General features: G+C 57.3%; 1 protein-coding gene across 1 annotated transcript in view; it reads right to left on the bottom strand.

Moving 5' to 3' along the window:
* The window catches only part of PLXNA4 (plexin A4), a 302,382-nt gene that overhangs the window by 14,885 nt on the left and 267,142 nt on the right, over window positions 1-20,355 (bottom strand). Inside the window, exons 20-25 of the mRNA XM_004598181.2 lie at window positions 17,891-18,033; window positions 16,390-16,658; window positions 13,067-13,133; window positions 12,139-12,285; window positions 9,216-9,375; window positions 120-223 (exon numbers count right to left, since the gene is read on the bottom strand). Coding sequence (XP_004598238.2) covers window positions 120-223; window positions 9,216-9,375; window positions 12,139-12,285; window positions 13,067-13,133; window positions 16,390-16,658; window positions 17,891-18,033 — 890 coding nt within the window. The remainder of the gene's footprint in view (window positions 1-119; window positions 224-9,215; window positions 9,376-12,138; window positions 12,286-13,066; window positions 13,134-16,389; window positions 16,659-17,890; window positions 18,034-20,355) is intronic.

Below are 20,355 nucleotides of genomic sequence, written 5' to 3'. Positions count from 1 at the left end.
TCTGGGGGCAGGCAGTTCAGGTGAAGAGGGGGTGGGACGTGGCATGCAGCCTGGGAGCTGGGATTCCCAGGGAGAATGCTGAGCTGGCTAGCTCCTCCCCTCTCCCACCAACGCCTCACCTGGTAATGGGCCAATGTGTTTAGTCTCTTCCAGTCGTTCTCAATTTTGGTGGTGATGTCTTCATCCTGCAAGATCATCCTGGCCCCACTTCCTTGCCGCCACTCTGCAGGGAGAGCAGTAGTGACTCAGAGAGACAGACCCTGGGGACCCAGTGTGGAGGCTGACACAGTATCACTGCCATGGTACACCCATGGACAGAGGGCAGCTAGCTGGAGTCCTTCAGCAAGCCCGCATGCTGGTGATCTGTGCGCCCGACAGGACAAAGTGGGAAGCCAAGTCTACACCTAGAACAGCAGCATCATCAGCTGAAGGCCCCTCCTGATGCCAGAAATGAGGTGATAAAAATGGGAACGATGCTGTCTGTCGTCCTCCTTTGCCCACCTGTTCTAGAAGGAGGCACCCAGGACGTACTGGCTGAACGGATGAAGCACGTACCAGGACACCAATCACCTCACAAGCCAAGGAGGAGAGTGGCCATAAGCCTATGCGTGGGAAAGAGGCCGAAGGGAGAAGGGGGGAAGAACCACACAGCCTTGGAGACAGCCCACATCTGGATAACTTGGTGAGGGGTTCTGACCTTCCCCCATGGGGACACTCAGGAGAACTTCCTGGTTTGACACCAAGGCGAGGTGCTCCTTGGGTTCTCCCCATCTGATATCACTCAGTAACAAAACCTGGGGAGGAGTTTCCTGAGTTTCATATCCAGAAAGCCCTTTGCTCAGCAATACCCCAGAAGAGGGAGGGGAACATGGGAAGGGACAAACCCCAGGCAGCAGATAGTGCGGGCGCTCGGCTGGAGATACCCCATCCAACTCTGCTCCGTTGACTGCCTCTCTGACTTGCATCTGAAATGCTTGTCTTGCACGTGCCATGCATTTCCATTCCAGCCATCTGTGGTACCAAACGCAAGGCTGTTGTAGCACAACCTGCTAGCTTGGCTAGAAGGGCTTGGAGCCGACAAGCCCTAAGATGCACTTGTTCTAGGATGTATACCCCACCCTGCAGCTGACAAATGGCTCATTCCTGCACGGGCCCAGGACCATGCCCAGCCCTCTGAGCAGGTGTGGGTGGTGTCACTACCCCACACCTGATGACGTTGCTTTACTAGGTGTAGACTTGGTTTCCACATTGTCCTGCCAGGCCCACAGATCACCAGCATGCGGGCTGGCTGAAGGATCCCAGTGGGGAAAAGAGCAGACAGCTCCTCACCCCCAGCACCATGTGGAGAGGGAGAAGGGCACGTGTCAATCTTGAAATGTACACACATGGAAATCCATGTGCATCCCAGACACAGTCTGCTCCCGCGGGTGTGCGTGCATGCGTGCACACGCACACACACCATCCTCTCAAGCACATTTCAGAAAGGAAAAGAAAAAGAGCCTCTGAAATTCAAAAGCAACATGGATTCCAGCCAACAAGTCAGAGGTCTGGTTTCCAGGCAGCCCGGAACCTGCTCAGTCCTTGTAGACGCTGATATTCGGACATTACCCCAAAGAGCACCGGGCGCGTCTGGGGGGGGGGGGGGCTAGCAGCTGCCAGGAGCTGCCTGGCAGTCTCTAACTGCGGAGTCTCCACCAAGCTTCCCTCCCACCCTAACTGGGACCGCGGTGCCCTGCCCTGCTGGCCATTTCATGGATGCAAGTGCACTTGCTCCTCCCTGCGCTGTGTAGCTAGCATGGTCAGAATGAGCCCCATTTCACAGAAGCAGAAAAAATGAGCCCAAGAGGGAGCAGTTTGCCTGCCTCAGAACAGGAGCAGAGAGGCCCCCCAAAGCTGAGCCTGGGCCCCTCGGTTTCTAGGGCTGCTGCGGTGCCTGATTTAGGGCTTAGGGTGGTGTGCGTTCAAGGGAGAACACCTGTTCACCAGAGCAAAGAAACCCCCAATGCTGCAAGTCACTCAGCCCTGCTGGTGACACAGCTCACAGCAACCAGGGCCTCAGGCAGTGAGGACAAAGGACAATAGGGAATGTCCCACTGAGATACCAGATCAGCTGTTATGTGGTGTTTTTTGTTGTGCTTTATTTGGTTTTTCTGGATGCATGTCCTCTTGAGTGGCTGGGACAGAGGAAGAAGAGGGTCTCCGAGCTGGTCAGCAGCTGGGCAATCAGACTGCAATGAGGATCAGAGTGGGCCAACATCTGGGCAGGGGATCTCCCCTGCTTGTGTGGTGAGCCCAATTGGCTAAGTCAGAGGCTACAAGAGTGGGGAGGAGGGAGTCGCATAGGGAGAGCTTTGGGGTGTCCACTGGGGCAGCAGCATCTGCAGGACCAAAGGTCACTGGACCCGACACAGACCACACCACCGAATGACCACGGGGCTGGCCAGGACTGGATGGTGAAATCCCAGGCCAGGACCAGTCCTCTGTAGTCACGGCACATCACGCTGGGGTCTGAAGATGCCATATGGCTCACTGAACAGCGGCAACAGCTAACTGATTCCCACAACACCCCTCCAGGCTCGCAGGATATGGCCTTCCCAGGTAACCCCTGCCACCCTGGCGCTGAGTCACAGGAATTACATCAGTAAACGAGAGTCCATCTGCTTCCATGTCCCATCTGGTCAAGCAGAGCAGGGTAGCCAAAGGATGATAGAGCATCCTTAGAGTAGCAAAAACGGAGCCACACCAGGGACAGGGTAAACGCTTAATACACATTTACAAAGGAAACAAATGCCCAAGTGAATGGACAGGAATGAATGAGTGGTGCCCATTTCCTAAGCAGGCCACAGAAGGCCTTAGGCTGGTGTGTCTGTGCTAGGCTCAGCTGCAGGGGCAAGGGGACTGCCAGCTTCAGTCACTACCCAGGGAAGGAACAGCAGGGACTGACCCACAGCCAGCCACCTCCCCTGCTGGGAGCAAGAGGGCTTGTGAATCACTGTACTTGTTCCTCTACTTGTAGGACTGGGGAAATGAATCAGGCAGTCTGGGAAGAGAGACACTGCCCACAGCCAGCCCCTTTCACCAGCTCAGCTCTCTCCAGGGCCCTGGCCCGGCTCCTCCCCTGGGCTGGGTGTGGGACCTGATGCAGAAGGCAGACAAGCACACAGTTCAGGCATGTGTTGGGCAGTGTGGGACAGAGAAGCGACAGCTGCACTGGAACTCTGAGTTGTGGGCACTACTTGTCGATATAATCCATCCCAAGCTCTGGGCAATCCAAGCAGGCCTTTGCCAGCTGTCCTTGGGTCTTGAGGTTTTCCTTTACGTAGAATGCAGTCGCAACAACGGAACAGTCTCACACTTTCCCTGCTGGCTGAGACTACAGGCAGGGATGCTGTGCAGGGGCAGCAAGACACATCCCCAGGCGGGCATGTGCTTGGGCACAGGTTCAAGAGTGTCAAGAATTGGTCCTCTGGCTACCCAGGTCTGCAGTTCCTCTGACCAAGGTCCTGCTTCTGATGGGAGTGGGATGGATGGCACAGTAGTGGTCCTTCTGGCAACCACTTCAGAAAGTTCAATACATCCCCAAACCCGAACATGGGGATGGAGAAATCTAGAACACTTGGCTTTGCTTTCAGACCTCTGGGACCTGTTATTTTGTTACCTCTTCTACAGAAAAACAGCTAAGTACATTTTCCTGAAACACAAGAAAGACAAACAAAAATAAACAGACAACACTCAAGTTGTGTGCCACCCCTAGCCAGTCCTGATGGCAGCATGCCTGAAGGGCAGGTGGCTGGTGGTGACTGCCCTGTCCCCGGGGCCTGCAGGGAAGCAGCCGCAGCCCCAGAGCCCCAGCCCTGAAGGAGGTAGCAGCTTGGGCACTGCCAGAAGCTAGGGCCAGCTCCCCATGCAGAATGGCTTCAGCATTCCCCAGGGCTTGCTCTTCTCTGCCTAGGTCTTTAGTTCAGCCCCATTGGCTGGGATACACTTCCACCTACTCACAGCCCGTTTCTTTCCTTCCTGAATCTGCACACCCAAGCCAGTTGGGAAAACACAGGCCAAGCCAAGCATACGCCAGGAGAGACCAAGGTGAAACGTTGATGCAGTTGGCTCTTCTCTATCCAGGAACAGCTACCTGGGTTCCTGGAATCTCACCACCACCCTAGGAGCAAGGACAGCTGAAGGTGAGGCAAGCCTGTCACTCGGGAAGGACAGCAGCACCAGCTCCGTGCAGTGGGTATGTCAAAGTCTGGGTCCACTGTGTATGCAGCATGTGCTTAGCTTTAACAGCAGATATGAAATGAAATGGGCCTACATTCATGCTCCCAGAAAGACTTCTCTGTCTTACCCATAAAAGCAGTACACCGCTCTGTGTGCCTGAGGTAGCGATGTCAGTATAGCTCAGGGGACCACACGGCCACGGCCAACATTCTCTAGGTGAAAGCTGGGCCTCCTGGCCGGTGTGGCTGGAAAACACACCCAGCCCTCTCCTTAAGGCATATATGCTGTGAGACACTGGGCAATGTGTGTTCGGATGGGAAAGGGTGATGGATGGTGGAAATGGATGTCACGACAGGGTGACCCGTCTCCAGTGCCTCTCCAATCAAGGACATCCACTCTTGTCTCATTAGAGGAGCTGCCTGTGGCTGTCATAACCATGTTTTCTCTGATTCACTCATCCAAGCACAGGTACCGGCTGCCCACAGTGAGCCAGGGTTGGCACCAGCAGCTCATGGCGCAGGACAAGGCTGCCTGGGCTGAGCTGGGAAGGCCAACCAGGCACTTGACCTTCTAGGGATCTGTATGAGTCCTTGTGGGAGGCAGCTGCAGGGGAAAGATGCCAGGGCTCCTGGAGGTTGAGCACTGAGCCAGGAAGGCTGCGGCTCCAGGCATGGCAAGGGGTGGAGGTTCAAGGGGGCATTGGGAGGTGGGCCTGCAGTGCCAGGAGCTTATCTGAAGAAGAGCAGGGAGGAGCAGTGACCTCTAGTGTGTGAGCAGGGGGGCTGGTGGTGGGAGGTGCTTGCAAGGAGGAAATGCTGGTACTTAGGACACGGCTGGCCCAGCTCCTGGGGGCTCAGGACTCACTGGCAGGAGCTCTGCTGATAGGCCGACCTCCCCGAGCTGCACACACCTTGCTGTCTGGACGCTCATGATATCTGTGTACAGATGAGCATGCAGACATCCCTCCCCCCACACACATGCACCTCATCTGACCCCAGGCTGGGGCACTTCTGGCCCTTGGATCTTCCTGTTGTGTCTGTGCTCAAGCCCAGCACAGGAGGCTTCAGGGAGGGCTGAGGCAGAGAGGCAGTCTAGGTGACCCAGAGCTGGCAGGGTCAACCCCCATGACCTTCATGGCCAGGTGACCTCCTGCCCAGGCTGGAGCTGCTGCCTGTGACCACTCACCACAGGCCTCACCACGGGCCTCACCACGCAGCGCTGTGACCACTCACCACGGGCCTCACCACGCAGTGCTGTGAGCAGGTTCCCCCCAGGGACACACACCCCTAGCCCTGGGTGCACTCCACCTCCGGACACTGGGCTGTGGGAGGAGCCGTGATTCTATGCTACACCGACCCAGCAGGCGTGTCCTGGTGCACATCTAAGACACCATCCAGCTGCTTTGTCACATGCAGAGAGCCACGAGCTGGCAGGACTGTGAATGGATTGGAACATGGCTGCCCACAGGGTCAGAGTCTTGACCTGGGAACTGAGCCATGCCTCTTAACAATACAGAAAGGATGATTTGGGAGAGCAGATTCCCAAATGCAAAGTCATCAAACTCTGGCACTTGAAGAAATCAGTGACCGTGTACCCCTGCATTTAGGACCTCAGCATCTGGGCTGTGTGGGGGGGTGTCTGGAGAGGGATCTGCAAGTCTAATGTAAGAAAGCCAAGCTAGCGCTCTAAGAGCTAAGCTGGAAGGTGGGATACGGGACTGTGTGTGTTGGGCTGCAGAAGACTGAGGTAGGTGGTGGCAGCAGCGACAGGGAGGGTAACCCTGGCATTCACACGCAAGGCACCCCGAGAAAATTGCTAGTGCTGGCCTCTTCCAGCAGCTCCAGCAGGCAGCCCCATGCCCTGCCCCAGGTTCTGGGCACAAAGGACAGACACACTCACAGTCCAATTTGTTACACTTCCACCTTGCAGGGAGAGAGGGAGGTGAAATAAAAAAAGCAAAAGAAATCCCATTATCTTTATCAGTCTTTCCCATCAGGTGCAGTGGAAAATGCAAACTGGGGAGACAGCCGCTGCCGACTCTTTATATCTCACTCGGAAGATAGAGTATCTTTCTATTGCATACAGGAATTACTTATTTGAAAAAAAAAAACACATTCTTTCAGCCCGACTTGAGCCACAAGGCCGAGTGAGGGCAGTGGAGTTGTGGGGGCTGTGACAGAGCATTTGCATTCAACTGGAGGAGTCTCTGAAGGTCACTGCTAACAGCGGAGGGAAGCAGCCCATGGTCTGTGTGCACCTGCTGCTGTGTGATCACGGCCAGGGCACTGGGCCTCTCGGAGCTGCAGAGCCACGACAGCACTGTTTCTGCTCAGGGAGCAGCGGGTAGTGACCAAAGGAATCCCTGAGCCCAGACAGGAAACTGCCAAGCCTTCGCAAGTGTGCTGAAATACCAGGAATGGTCCTGGGCAGCACTCCAGCCTGGCACGGAGCTGCCAGCAGGCAAGCTCTCCTAGGGCACCGTCCTGGGGGACCTCAGTGATACGGCACTTCCCCTGTCCTGTACCTGTGTGTGGAAAGGGACATGGATTGGGGGTCGGGGGGACCCTGGACCTTGCGCTCTGAGAACACAGCATGTCCTGTGCCCCACAGCTCTCCCTTGCAAGACTCCCACAGCCTGCGAGGCCTGAGGCTCTGGGTCCTTCCTGGGGCTCCCAAGGGTCCCAACGCAAAGCGTGAGCACACAGCTCCACACACAACCACACGCACACTCAGCACCTGCCAGCGTCATCAGCCACCGTTCCTCAGCTACTCCACCAGAGTTAGGCTCAGGACACAGGGGAGCCTCGTGGACAAAGCAAAAGGGCAGGCTCTGCCTGGCCACCCGACTGAACTCCGTGTTCCTATGAGAACCCCCTGGGGAGCTCCCTCCATTGCCTGGGTGTGCTCCCAGCAGGCTGTGCCCCCACACCCACGGTGTGTGAGGCAGCAGCAATGAGTACAATGCCTCAGACAAGCCATATCTAGCTGGACTCACACCCAGTGTGGTACACACACAACACGTACACATGCATGCATTTGGCACCTCACACTCGTCCTGGAAACAGCACACTCCAAAACATCTCCAAAGCAGAGGGAGCATACCTGTCCCAAGCTTCTCACCCAGAGCATCCGGGCACAGGGCGCAGGGTCAAACACACACTACCCAGAGCCGCACACGAGGACCCAGGGCTAAAAGTAGAAGTGAGAGCTTGGGGAAGAACCAACTTCCAGATCCCAGTAGTCCTTGGGCATCAGCAGCTGGGAGGGGAGACGGGACAAGGCGGTGGATGGATGGAAAATTCCCTCCAGATTTGAGAAAGCAATCTAGATGCCCATCTGTCTTGGACAGCTTAGCTGCAGCCAGATTAGAGGCCAGATGGATGGATTAAAGGCCCCTGGAGGTCCTCCCTCCCTATGCTGATTTGGGACCCCAGACACTGCACATGTATGCACAAATGCCTTGGTTCGCATGGCAAGCTACAGCAGGCTGCTTGTACTGTGTCCTTCCTGGGACTGGCTTCCGCAGCAGCCAGTACTGAGTGTACAGGGTGAGCCCGGCTCTGCATCACCCTGTGGGTTCCTGCTGTGAGTCTGGTGCTTTCCTAAGCTCCATGCCATTTCCTGAGCAAGCAAAGGTGAAGGAACTCGACCAAGGGACCCGACAGCACCAGTCTCACACCCAGGGCTCTCTGAGGCCGTCCCATCTGCTCTGTCCCACACCCTGGCCTCTCCCGAGCCTGTGGCTCCTCACAAGGACTTCCGCCAGATGATGTCCTCGGAAACGCAGGCACCACTTCCTGGACTCAGTGGAGAGGCCCTAAGTGGCATGCCCTTGTCCGTACAGGCTGTGAGAACTGTTCATGGCACATTCAAATGCAGTGTCACGCTGCACCCCAGCAGGCTGTCACAGCTCATTTTGCTCTGTTCGTTCTTGCATCCTCTATGGCTGACCCAGATCCTCAGCTATTCAGCAAAAATGACAGCACAGAGCTGGAGGAGGGCAGAGCTGGGGAGGGCAGAGCTGGGGGAGGGCAGAGCTGGAGGAGGACAGCAGAGCTGGGGGAGGGCAGCAGAGCTGGGGGAGGGCAGCAGAGCTGGGGGAGGGCAGAGCTGGGGGAGGGCAGAGCTGGGGGAGGGCAGAGCTGGGGGAGGGCAGAGCTGGGGGAGGGCAGCAGAGCTGGGGGAGGGCAGAACTGGCGGAGGGCAGAGCTGGGGGAGGGCAGAGCTGGGGGAGGGCAGCAGAGCTGGGGAGGGCAGAGCTGGGGGAGGGGAGAGCTGGGGGAGGACAGCAGAGCTGGGGGAGGGCAGCAGAGCTGGGGGAGGGCAGAGCTGGGGGAGGGCAGAGCTGGGGGAGGACAGAGCTGGGGAGGGCAGAGCTGGGGGAGGGCAGAGCTGGGGAGGGGAGAGCTGGAGGAGGACAGCAGAGCTGGGGGAGGGCAGCAGAGCTGGGGGAGGGGAGAGCTGGCGGAGGGCAGCAGAGCTGGGGGAGGGCAGAGCTGGGGAGGGGAGAGCTGGAGGAGGACAGCAGAGCTGGGGGAGGGCAGCAGAGCTGGGGGAGGGGAGAGCTGGCGGAGGGCAGAGCTGGGGGAGGGCAGAGCTGGGGAGGGGAGAGCTGGAGGAGGACAGCAGAGCTGGGGGAGGGCAGCAGAGCTGGGGGAGGGCAGCAGAGCTGGGGGAGGGGAGAGCTGGCGGAGGGCAGAGCTGGGGGAGGGCAGAGCTGGGGGAGAGCAGCAGAGGTGCAGCAGCCAGCGCCCAGCCACCAGGTCTCAGCAGACTTTGCGTCTAACCCTCCTCTCCACAGGCTTCTCCACTGTGAGGGGCCCAGAGGTGTGACCTGCCACGTGGCCAGGGCCATTGCTCACAGCTCAGCCAAGCGGGCTGTGGAACCTAACCCCTTGGGGGGCCCTGCCCCTCTGCCCCCCGTGCCCCTCTCGGCCTCCTGCTGTAGGAGAAGACGGGAGCAGCTTCGGGGTGCTCCTGGGCAGCAGCCTGCTCACCCAGGTCCATATCTGCGGCCTTGGGCCGGTGCGAGCAGGGCACGTTCTTGAAGATGGCATCCAGAATCTTCTCTTTGACCTGAGTGATTGTGTCACAGTTGAGGATCTTCACTGGGACCTCGGGGCTGTTGGCGTTGTCCGGGCTGACGCAGCTCAGGACCTGGGGGTGGAGAGAGGGGGGGCCTGTGGGCGAGGCAGCGGGGACAGCGCTGACAACTGGTGGCTGCCTGCAGTCCTGGCCGCTACTCTGGCTCTCCCGGGAGGACTGCATTCCCACCAATCCCACTGTCCTTTCCCACCCAGACGAACCAGCGGAAACCACGGTGGCTTTGCATCGTACTAGCTGCACACTGAGCTCCGTCCAGAAAGAGTGCTGTTTTCAAAGCAGACACTGTCTGAGGACTCAGAAGCAGCTGGGGCGGCCTGTAAGGTGCATGCAGCTGGCCCCCAGGACCCCCTTCCCTGGCCCTGGATGTCAGTCTGTCTTTCCCTGTCGCTCCACCCAGACACACATGCCTACCCAGAACCCAGGGAATTCTGACTCCTCTTGCAGGGTTCACAAAGCTGATGGGAGCTTGGAGAATCTACAAGAAACTTAAGGTGTTTCTTAAAAACAAGAAAGCACCCTTTAAAAACCAGGTGATTCAGGCCCCCTGGGATTCCTCCCTGACTCTGAAGGCAAAACCCTATGTCAGGGGGAGAGGCAGCGTCCTGGAGCGGAGGCAGAGCTAGCAGAAAGACTGGACAGTCCGCGTCGTGAGACCGTCTTTCTTTCCTGAACAGATTGATCCTGTTGACTTGCTGTTCTCCTAATGGGTCTGTTGCACTGAGGGCGAGTCGGGAGTGAGGAAGGGCGAGTTGGGAGCCAGGGAGGGCTCAGATGCCCTGTGACCCCGCAGCCTGGGCTCTCCTTCCGGGCACAAGCCATCCCCGGCGCCCCTCCCCCAGCCATTTCCCACTTGGCCCATCTGGTTTGCAGATCCAGACGACAGACATCCCCCCACCCGGCCCGCTCCATGTGGCAGCCCTGGATGCCTGCCTTTCATTAGCAACTTGACTGCGAGCAGCGCCAACGAGACACGCCTGTTCCATTAAGAAAGAAAAAATATCCCTTGAATCTATAAAACCAAACTCGCACCCTCAAAATGCACTCAAAAGAAAGTGATGGTGGGAGGGCCCTGGCGTGCAAGTCCATGTGTGCCTTCCCAGCATCCTGCCTTCTAAGACCCTCCCAGTGCACCCCGCCTGCTGCTCAGGCTGCCCTGTGTCTGGGTCAGTGGCAGGGCAAGGAGAGGACCTGCTCGGCCTCCCCCAGGCAGAAACGCCTGGGAGACCAAGCCATGCAGGCTACAGCTTTCTCGTTGCCCCCAAGCCCGACCTGGACCGGGCTCACCTCTTCTGTCTGCAGCCAGCTCCCTGTTTTCCTTCCTGGTCCCTCACGGCTGAGGCACTTGGAGCCGCCCCTTCCTGGGGCCTGGAGGGTGGCTGCATTTACTATCTCCCTGCAGCAGTTTCTGCTCTAGGTGAAACCAGCCTGAGGCTCGCAGTCTCCCACTGCCCCGGCCTCCCAGCATCCCGCCTCCTCGGATGCTCCTCCCCAACCTCCAGCAATTTCCTTCCATTCTCTTTAAGTGGAGTCAGTGACACCAGGAACACAGACAGCGGCAATGTGGGGACAGAGCATCCCGCCAACGCACCGCAGCATGCAGCACATCAGGAAAGAACGGGAATGGACAGGCAGCAGACGATGAAAGGAAACCCTAGCAGGTCTCTATTTGCAGGATTTCCTACTCTGACTGAGCAGACGGGAGCTGCAAGGAAGCAGGGGCCTCCTTCCCAGGCTGCTGCCACTGAGTCTGCGCCAGCACACACGATGCTGGCAAGGCTGCTCCCTCGGCTAGCTGGGGATCCCCACGCTCTCAGGAGATGGGAGGGGGCAGGGCCACAGCGGTCCAGTCTCCCCAGCCAGCAGGGCCAGCTTTCTTCGCAGGTGGGCACTGTCTCCCTGGTGGGCCACAGGGATGTCTGGGAATCCTGTCTGTCCCAGCTCAACCCTGCCTTGGCCTGCTGCTCAGCTGTCCTCTGGCCCCGTCCACTACTGCTGTCTCCATCTGCCTCCATTCTTGGGAGGCATACGCACAGTAGGCCCACATACAGATCTTCTCTTGGCTTCTTACCCACTCTCAACTCACTTCTCTGCTCTCAGAGTCAAAGGCTTGGTGAGAGAGCACAGCTCATTCCCAAGCTTTCTGAGAGTCCACACCCTGAGTGAGAAGCAGTAGACGGCCGGCGGATGGATGGACAAGGGTGAGCACTAGCCCCTGGTGGCCATAGGCCAATCAGCCCTCGGCACAGCCTCACTGCAGACACTATTACGGCCCCATTTTAGTCGCTCTATCATTACCCCCAGCCCCTACTGATTCAGTTAAAAGAACTTCGACCTGCTCCAAATCACACAGCTGGTCCATGGCTCCAGGTTCAGATCAAAGGCTTGTCTTGATTCTAGACCTGGACTCCCCAATGCCAAGTTCTGCTGCTTCCTTGGGCAACTGTTTTCAAACAGGATGACTTTGGCACACCCCTTGAACACAGCCCTTTTCCCACAAGGCCATCCTGACCTTGTTCGTACAACTCAGACCACAGTTGTAGTTGAACTAGTGGGCAAGTGTGTGCTTTGGAAATAGGAGGAATTCTTCTTACTTTCCTGTCCTTCCTGCCTGCACAGAATGGTCTGAAAGATGTCAATCCTCCACTGGCAGAAGTGATGACAAGAACGGAACCAGGCTCTCCGTCGCGACCTGGGCTTGGCCTGAGGCCCCACAGTGCTTCTGCTGCAGTGAGGTTTGGCTGTGTTGAGCCCCGGGCCCCAGTACCCTGTGTCACCTTCACTGTGTAGGGCTGCCACACGACCAGGCTGGCTTACCAGGGTCTTGTAGTCAATCTGCTGCCGGATAAGCTTGTCCTCACTCAGGGAGTAGCGCGCCTCCCCCGTAATGGCGTCGATGGGGCCCTTCTCCATCTGCTGCTTGATGGCACAGAACAGGGAGAAGAGGGGCTCCCCAGCACATTCCTGGATGCAAGCAGAGACCATGCTGGTGGGCCTGGGAGGCACAGGTGTGCAGTCTGTGCCCCAGCCTGCATCTCCAAAGGGCAACTCTTGGCCGCCTGCCCGCGTTTTCCTCCCTTCTGCATTCAGGCTCAGATTTTCAATTCTCTCCTCTGACTTCCTCACCCTGCCCTCTTCTGCTCGGCCATGCTCTCAGCTTTTTGGACCCCAGGGTCTGCTCCCACCTGCGTCTTCCTACCAGTTTCCCAGAGCCAGCTCTTGCACTGTGCCTGGCTCCATTGCCCTCCCAGCTCTTGCTCCTTCTCCCACCCTCAGACCCCCTCCCTGGCTCCCTGAGGCCCCATTAAGAGACAGGGGTCAGCTCTGGGTGGCCCAAGCTCCTTTGAATACAAGCAGCCTTCCACCTCCCAAGTCCAAGGTGGGCTTATCTGCCACCCCAGGAGGCTCCTCTACCTGCCAGGGACCCTTATCAGACTCAGTCAGGTGAGGTTGCAGAAAAAGAATGTACTACTTGGTTTGGTGTAGAATGAGAACGCAGCTTTATGGGTTCCACAGGGTCCTCCCTGAGGCTCATCTGGGAGGGAGCTGGCCAGCCAGGGAGGCGCTGGGTCCCAGAAGCTAGGACCACCCGGGACCACCATGTGGGACAGTGGCAAAGAGGTGGGCTGTGAGTCAGGCCTGATGAGGGTGGCCCAGGAGGTGTGGAGCACAATGGGGCAGGCAGGGGAGGATGAAGGTCAAGTTTAGGAGGCAGGGCCAGAAGTGTGGCTGCACTGAGCCCTACCTTGAGGAACTTGTAGAGCAGGAAGGTGAACCAGTTAGTCAGCATCTTCTCAGCCACCGACTCTGTCCTGTCCCAAGGGACCCAGGCAGCAAGACAAGAAAGCAGCAGTGGGTGAGAACCGGCCTGAGCAGAAACCTGACCGCATCCAGGCTGGGTCTCGAGAGCTTAATGAATACAAGTCCATGGGGCAGCTCCGTGGCACAGCCATTTAGACCATCGCCCTGCAGTGCCAGATCCCATTTGAGTACCAGTTGTTCCACTTCCAATCCAGCTCATTAATGTACCTGGGAAGGTCCTTGGACCCCTGCACCCGCATGGAGACATGGGTGGAGCTCCTGGCTCCTGGCTTTGGCGTAGCTCAGCCTGCAACGTGGTGGCCATTCAGGGGAGTGAACCAGCAGATGGAGCACCTTTGTCTCTGGCCTTCATCTGCTTTTCTGTATAACTCTGTCTTTGCAATAAAAGGGGGGGATTTCATGGGCGCCTATTCTACTCCCTCTCTTCTGACGAGCTTTTACTACAAAGCTGGAAATCCATACCAGATAGGGGTTTCATGGGAACGTCACAGAACACCCCTGTCCACTGGGACTCCCCATGGGACTGGCAGTTTTCTGCAGCTGTGCTGTCTAACACTGCAGCCGCCAGGCACCTGGTCAGGCCCTGGCCCCCTGCAGCGTCTGTGGAACGGGGGCTTTCCGCTGTATCAACTTGTAATTGTATTGACCTCACTGGACGGTCATGTGTGGCTTGTAACTATCAACTGAATGGTTTTGCCATGGCCAATTTAAAAGCCAGATGTGTTTCTTTAGGGCAGAAAAGAAGAAGAAGACAGCAGAGGTCCTAAATAGACAGGAAATTTGGCAAGAGGAAAGGGTCATGGTGAAAATGCCAGACAGGCCAGGCTACGTCACGATGCACACTAAAGACCCCCGGGGCCGCTGCCAGACTCAGTCAAGACCACAGATCAGCCCATTTCTAGGGTTGGGCGTTTGTCTCACAGCTAAGGCACTGCCTGAGACATGCGTCTCCGCAGGCCTGGGACCAGCTCTGCTCATCGTCTCACCTTTCTGCCATTCTGGATGTGGCAAAGGATGGCTCACGGCGGTGAGTCCTGACCCTTGCTTCAGCCTAACCCAGTCCCGGTCAGTGCACGCATTCGGGAAGTGAGGCAACGGAAGGGAGTTCTTCTCTGCCTCACTTTGTCTCCTTGCCTTTCAAATAAAATTTCAAATTTTTTTTGAACTGTGAAATGTCTCAATACTCTGGGAGTTCCTCTGGAAATTCTTGCACTGTTTCATTCTCAGTCACCAGTTCCTTCTTGAGTCTAACTCACATCTTTCATATTGTTCTTTAGCTCAGAAGAGAAGATGGGGCAATGTTGTCAGCTGAACATCTGTGGCTGCCCCCACTTAGAGCCTGCACTAAGCACGAGGCTAACTCTAGACACACGCTGACCGTCCAGGTAGGCATGAACCACATTTGAAGTTGCAATTGCCAGTAAATACTAATGACTAAAGCCCCAAGGCAGCTGGGTAGCTGCCAGCAGAAAATGAGCTGGAAATAGAAAAGAAGGAAGACTTGTGAAAAGAGCGGGCGACTGGGGAAAGAAGAAAAGGAAATGGATTGGGGGTGGGAGGGGCCAGAGCATCCGCTAGAATGTGATGGGAAGCGGCAGGAGGTGGTCAGGACCAGGACCAGGACCAAGGTGGAACCTGTCAGCAGGGGTGCTGGCCCATGGCGGCAACCCCAAAATTATGCCGGCAGGTGGCTGCATGCTGGGAGTAAAGCAAAAAGCAGAATGAACCACCTAGCTTCCTCTATACAGCAACCTTTCGCGGCTGTGCAGGCCAATGCCCCCTACACCTGGAAAGGGCCTGAGCCCACCCCCTCCCTGGAGCCCTTGCTCCCGAGTTGGTAGTCAGGGCACAAGAGCAGTGGGCAGTGCCGGCACAGGGCTGGATGTAGCCACTTGCTGTGGGACCGTGTGGCTTCCGATGGGTCAAGGTCAAAGAGACTGGGCGATGTAAGGAGTGGAAGAGACAGCTTCCCAGCACAGGAGGGTCCAGTGAGAATGCGAGCTCTGGCTGAGGGCTGCGAAAGGGCCTTGACCCAGTGTCTGGATGCTTGGAAGACCTCTTGGCTGTCCCAGCTGGCCAAGGCTACGGGAACGGCTGCCTGCGCACAGCAGTGACTAAGCGAGAGAAGGGGCATCGGGAAGCCTCCTGGGGTAGACCTGCGAGCTGTCTGCAGCTTACAGCAGGAGCTGGAAACATGGGCTGTGTGGGATAAGCTGTCCTTACAGGGCTTGCAGCCCAAGCTTCACAGGCATTTGAGACACCTGGGTTCCTCATTAGGACTTCAATTTGGGAAGCCAGTACAATGGCTCACAGGCTAGTCCTCTACCTGCAAGCGCCGGCATCCCTTATGGGCACTAGTTCCAACTGCTCCATTCCCACTCCACTCCCTGCTTGTGGCCTGGGAAAGCAGTCGAGGACGGCTCAAGGCTGCAGAACCCTGCACCCGTGTGGGAGGCCAGCAAGCGGCACTCCTGCCTTCAGATCAGCACAGCTCCCACCGTTACGGCCGCTCGGGGAATGAAGCAAGCTTGCACGGACAGCCCACAGGATCTGCCTCAGATGAGGCCACACAACGACCTCTGAAGATCCCGTGAGAGAAGCGCTCCAGTAGCAAAGGTCAAAGCCAAGAAAGCAGAAGGACAGGGAGGGTAGAGGAGAGCAGCTGCAGGTGGGGAGCCCAGCAGAAGGTGAAATGACAGCCACGGCTGTCTCACAGGCTTTCCTATGGAGAGGAGTGGAGGCGTGAGCTGCAGTCCGGCCTCAGGTCTCGAGTCTCCCAAACCCCTGGGAATGTGGCAGCTCTAGGAACTCTGCACAATCACCCTGATGGGTCTGGAAAGCCAGTCTGGGAGGGCTGGACCGGACTAGACTAGGCTAAGCTGGGCTAGGCTGGACAGGGCTAGGCTAGTCCAGGAGGGCAGGGCCAGGCTAGGCTGAGCTAGGCTGGGCAGGGCAGGGCCAGGCTCGGCTAGCCTAGGAGGGCAGGAACAGCCTAGGCTGGGCAGGGCTGGGCAGGGCTGGGCTGGACAGGATGGATCTAGGCTAGTCTGGGAGGGCAGGGCCAGGCTAGGCTAGGCTAGTCCCGGAGGGCAGGGCTGGGCTGCACTAGGCTGGGCTGGGCTGAACTTGGCTAGTCCAGGAGGGCAGGGCAGGGCAGGGCTGGCTGGGCAGGGCTGAGCTTGGCTAGTCCGGGAGGGCAGGACCAGGCTGGGCTGGGCTGGGCTGGATGGAGTGGGGCATGCTGACCTCCTGAGCAGCAGCTTGGGGTGGTTCTTGCTCTCCAGGTTTTTGTCGATGAGGTCGGCCAGCAGCTGCTTGAGCACATCGGTGGCGTACTCCAACTTGCTCTGCAGCACGGTCATGATGAGCGAGGCCATGTTGCCGCGGTCGCGCATGGAGAAGCTGCGCTGCGCCTCCAGCGTGCGGATGAAAGACAGTAGGAAGACCTTGCTGTTGATGAGCTGCGCGAAGAGCTTGAGGCCTTTCTCCACGCGCTCCTGCCGGTAGCCCGGGACCTGTGGGGAGACGGGAGGATTCTCTGATGCATCTACTGGGCATCCCAATAACATGCAGACGGCTGGGCTGGGTCACGTGGATAACGCTCCCTCCACTTGCTACACCACAACAATCTGCCAGGCTAAGGCCATGGAGTCCTTATCAAGGCCACTGCTGCATCACACACTTCACCCCACGGAGCCCAACAGATGAACCAGCTGAAGCATGGAGATAGCCCCACCCCTTTAGTAAGCAGCAAATGCTGGGATTGAACTCATTTCTGCCAGACTCCAGGGTCTCAGCTCTTGCCTGATGGTGATGCAGAGCTGACGCGGGTCTGGGGCCTCAGCATACCCTCACAGCCCCTCAGCAGGATCTCTGGGAGGTTGGGGTGCTCCATGGCTGGCGGATCATCAGGCCTGATCCTCTAGCTAGCACAGTGCCAGGTTCCTCTTGACAGCCATGTGACTCAGTCAGGACTCGTGGTTTCCCATGGACTGTGATGTCACACTAGTGTGTAAGCTTGGGCAAGTCCCTTTACTTCTCTGGGGATGGGAAGGTCATCCAAGATCCGAGAAAGCGGAGTGCTCAATCCAGTGATGCCCAGCCAACTCCCCAACTCACATCTGCTGCTTCTCTCCCAGAGCCTGTACCAGCCAGGGGAAGGGTGGGGAGGTGGGCGAATCCGCCTGTCTGTTGGGGAACCTTACAAGGTCAGCCATCTTCCCAGCAGGGCACAGCTGGTGGGCAGGCCACACCGCCAACACGCACGGGAGCACAGGTGTGCGCAACAATGCCCCTTGTCTAAGGTGGATATGGTCTAGGATGTTCTGCAGGTGCCTGAAACCCGATTGCTCGGAATCCCACATAGGCCACACGTTTTCCCACACAGACAAATCCATGATGAAGTTCAGTTTACAGAAGAGGCACAGTAAGAGATCAACAACAAATAAAATGGGACAATTACAACAAATGTTATAATAAAAGCTATCGAAAACACATGCATTATTTAGTTCTGGAATCTCCCATGCAGTATTTTCAGGGCACGGCTGAAACAGTGAGACCGCAGGTGAAGGTACTGGACGCTCAGATGCAAACCTCCCTACCTGGCCCTGTCTCTGCCAGGGGCAGTGGCTTGTGCTGGAGGAAGTTGGGCAAAGTCGCAATCCTCTCCCTGGTCTCAGCCTGCTCTCCTCAGGTCATCAACACACTAGCTCCCTGCTCTCCCACCAGCCTAAGCCCCACGCCTCACCTCCAGGTCCCGGAGCACAGGGTGGTCTTCTATTCCTGGGAACAGAACCCGCATGGTGTAGGTTCTGTAGTCCAGGAAGGGGATCCCGGCTCCGTCCAGGTCGCTGGTCAGCTCATGGATGTCCGTCTGCAGCTCGGCAAAGGCTGGAATGAAGACAGACCTGTGGGGCAGCTGGCTGGGGCTGCCCAAGAGCCACCCCCATCTGAAAGCCCACAACCCTCACCACGGACACAGAGGAGCCGCGAGCAATGGCTCCCGTGGTGTGGGAGTGGCACCATACGCTCTGCCTCAAGCAGCTGGGACAATGTGGTTAGCAAGGAGACAATGTGAATGCCTTTCCAAGCGTGGAGAGTACAGTTCTGTGCTGTGGCTGGGACCAGGGACGATTCTCTGAGGGCAAAAGGCTGGGCAGCAGAGGGGGACAAGGGAGAGCTTGCAGGGAGGACCAGTGTGTCCCTGAGGCTGGGTTTTGTAGTGGGTTTCCTCGTCAGACTTCCCCACAGTGTCTTCGGATCAAGGAAGACATTGGAAAGAAAGCCGGATTCTGCACCATGTCGCCCCTGGGGTCATCAGCCTGACCAAGGCGGTTCAGCTGGAGGCTCTGCCACACTCGTGGACTTGCTCTGTGTAAGCATGCAGGTGCGTCTTTGTCCTCCAGTCCTCAAGGTGATGCTACCTGATGATGGACTAGGATCTGCATGTGGACAAGACTCTGGCGGCAGCTCGGGCCTCAAAACAGATTTGCAAGGTTCTAACTGGCTGCTGGGTGGATGCGGTGCAGCCAGGGGCTCTCAGGAGCTCTGCCAAAGCCGAGATGCCTCCCTGCTTGGGCACATCCTCCTGCACGCCACCCTTGCCACAGCAGATTCTCAGAGGATACCCAGCACCCCCAGCTCTGCCTTTCTCCTTGGTGCGTGTAGTCACACATACATACTCTAGCAGGCGTGGGGCAGCACGCAGTGGCATGTTGACTAGCTGAGACTTCCTGCTGCTGGCATGAATCCCAGGACAGGCAAACACTAATTTGTGGACTCACAAGGGATTTGCAAGCCCCGCATGGCTGTAGGAACCTGGAAACGCAAGCCCAGAAACCAGGGGACTCTTACAACCACATGAACAGTACGTGGATTTCCCCAAAAACTGTCCCAGAAGCTTTGCTAGTCCTAAGCCTCAGACACAGACGTGGCTTTGCATCTGTTGGACTCCCAGGCTTCTTGTGCAAGGGCTCAAAGGGGACATGAGCTGAACACCAGGCAAGGCCTGCACACCTTCCTGCTGCCCCAGTCACACAGATACCGTCATTCTTGTCCTGGGGCATGCTGCTGAAGGCAGAATCTCAATGTGGCAAGTGGAACTGATGTAGCTGGCGGGCATGCTTGTGTGTGAACAGGCAGACTGGAGGCCTTTGCAGCCTACTGTCACCCAAAGCCTCCCAGACACAGCAGGTATCTAGGGTGAGCACATGGATGTGTGTGCTTGTAGGAGTGTGGGATTCATGAGTGTCCGTCCGAGTGTGAGTGTCAGTGCATGGATGAGTGTGTTAGGTGCTTAGAGTGGGAGCAGGTCTCTGTGTGTGCATCCGTGTGAGACAGTGTGGTGAGCACATGCAGGTGTGAATGTGCCAGGAAGTGTGTGGGTGTGAATGCACACACTCACGTGTATACACCTGTGTCTTGAAAGCTCAGGCTGGCTGTCCTGTGACTGCGAGTCGGCCTGACATCGTGGCTGATGGTGAGGCTTTGAGAAAACACCGTCACCAGACCAGGTTCAGCAGCCACCCTGGACAGCCCCTAGAAGGAACGTTCATGGCTGATCCTCCAGATCAGCTCCCACCCTCAACCAGGCCGTGCAGCTCTCCCAGGGGAGCTAGAAGGCACGGGAGAGCTCTAGGCTGGACTCCCGTCTGGCTCAGGAACCTGCTGCGGGGAGCTCTGGGTGTCACCTAGCCCAGGGCTGCCCCCTCCCAGCTGGGGTGCTCAGCTGGCTGGAAGGAAGAGAAGTAAGCTAGCTTTTCATCCATCTGCAGCTTTCCCTGAAGTCACCAAGAGCCTCCAACATTCAAAGGCTCGAGCCTGCCACACATAAAAGAGATTCTAATCACTACACCTAATTAGAGGGAAGAGTACGTTGCGGAGAAAAAAATTAGGCAGCGTAAATATAATAAAAGGCAGTAATTAACAGTCCCACCAGGCCAATGCTGTGCTGACAGCTGAAGGAGGCAGAGAGGGCTGCATTGGACCTGCTGCCCCACCAGAACAGACCCTGGCTTGTGCCCATGTCGCAGGGAGAGCCAAGCACACACACAGCCCATCCTGGCTCCTCCCAGGCGGCTCTGGGAATGGCTCCCAGGCTTCCTCCTTGGATCTCACCTCATGGTGGCATTTGTCAACTTTTGGAAATCCCTCGACAGCCCCGCAGCCTGCTCTTCCCACTGAAACAAGCGAGTTGAGGGCTGCCTGAATGTG

The sequence above is a fragment of the Ochotona princeps genome, chromosome 25 (genome assembly GCF_030435755.1).
Source record: "Ochotona princeps isolate mOchPri1 chromosome 25, mOchPri1.hap1, whole genome shotgun sequence".
NCBI classification, from domain to species: domain Eukaryota; kingdom Metazoa; phylum Chordata; class Mammalia; order Lagomorpha; family Ochotonidae; genus Ochotona; species Ochotona princeps.
Note: the sequence above shows the minus strand (reverse complement) of the source record. Positions and strands in the feature narration are given on the sequence as shown.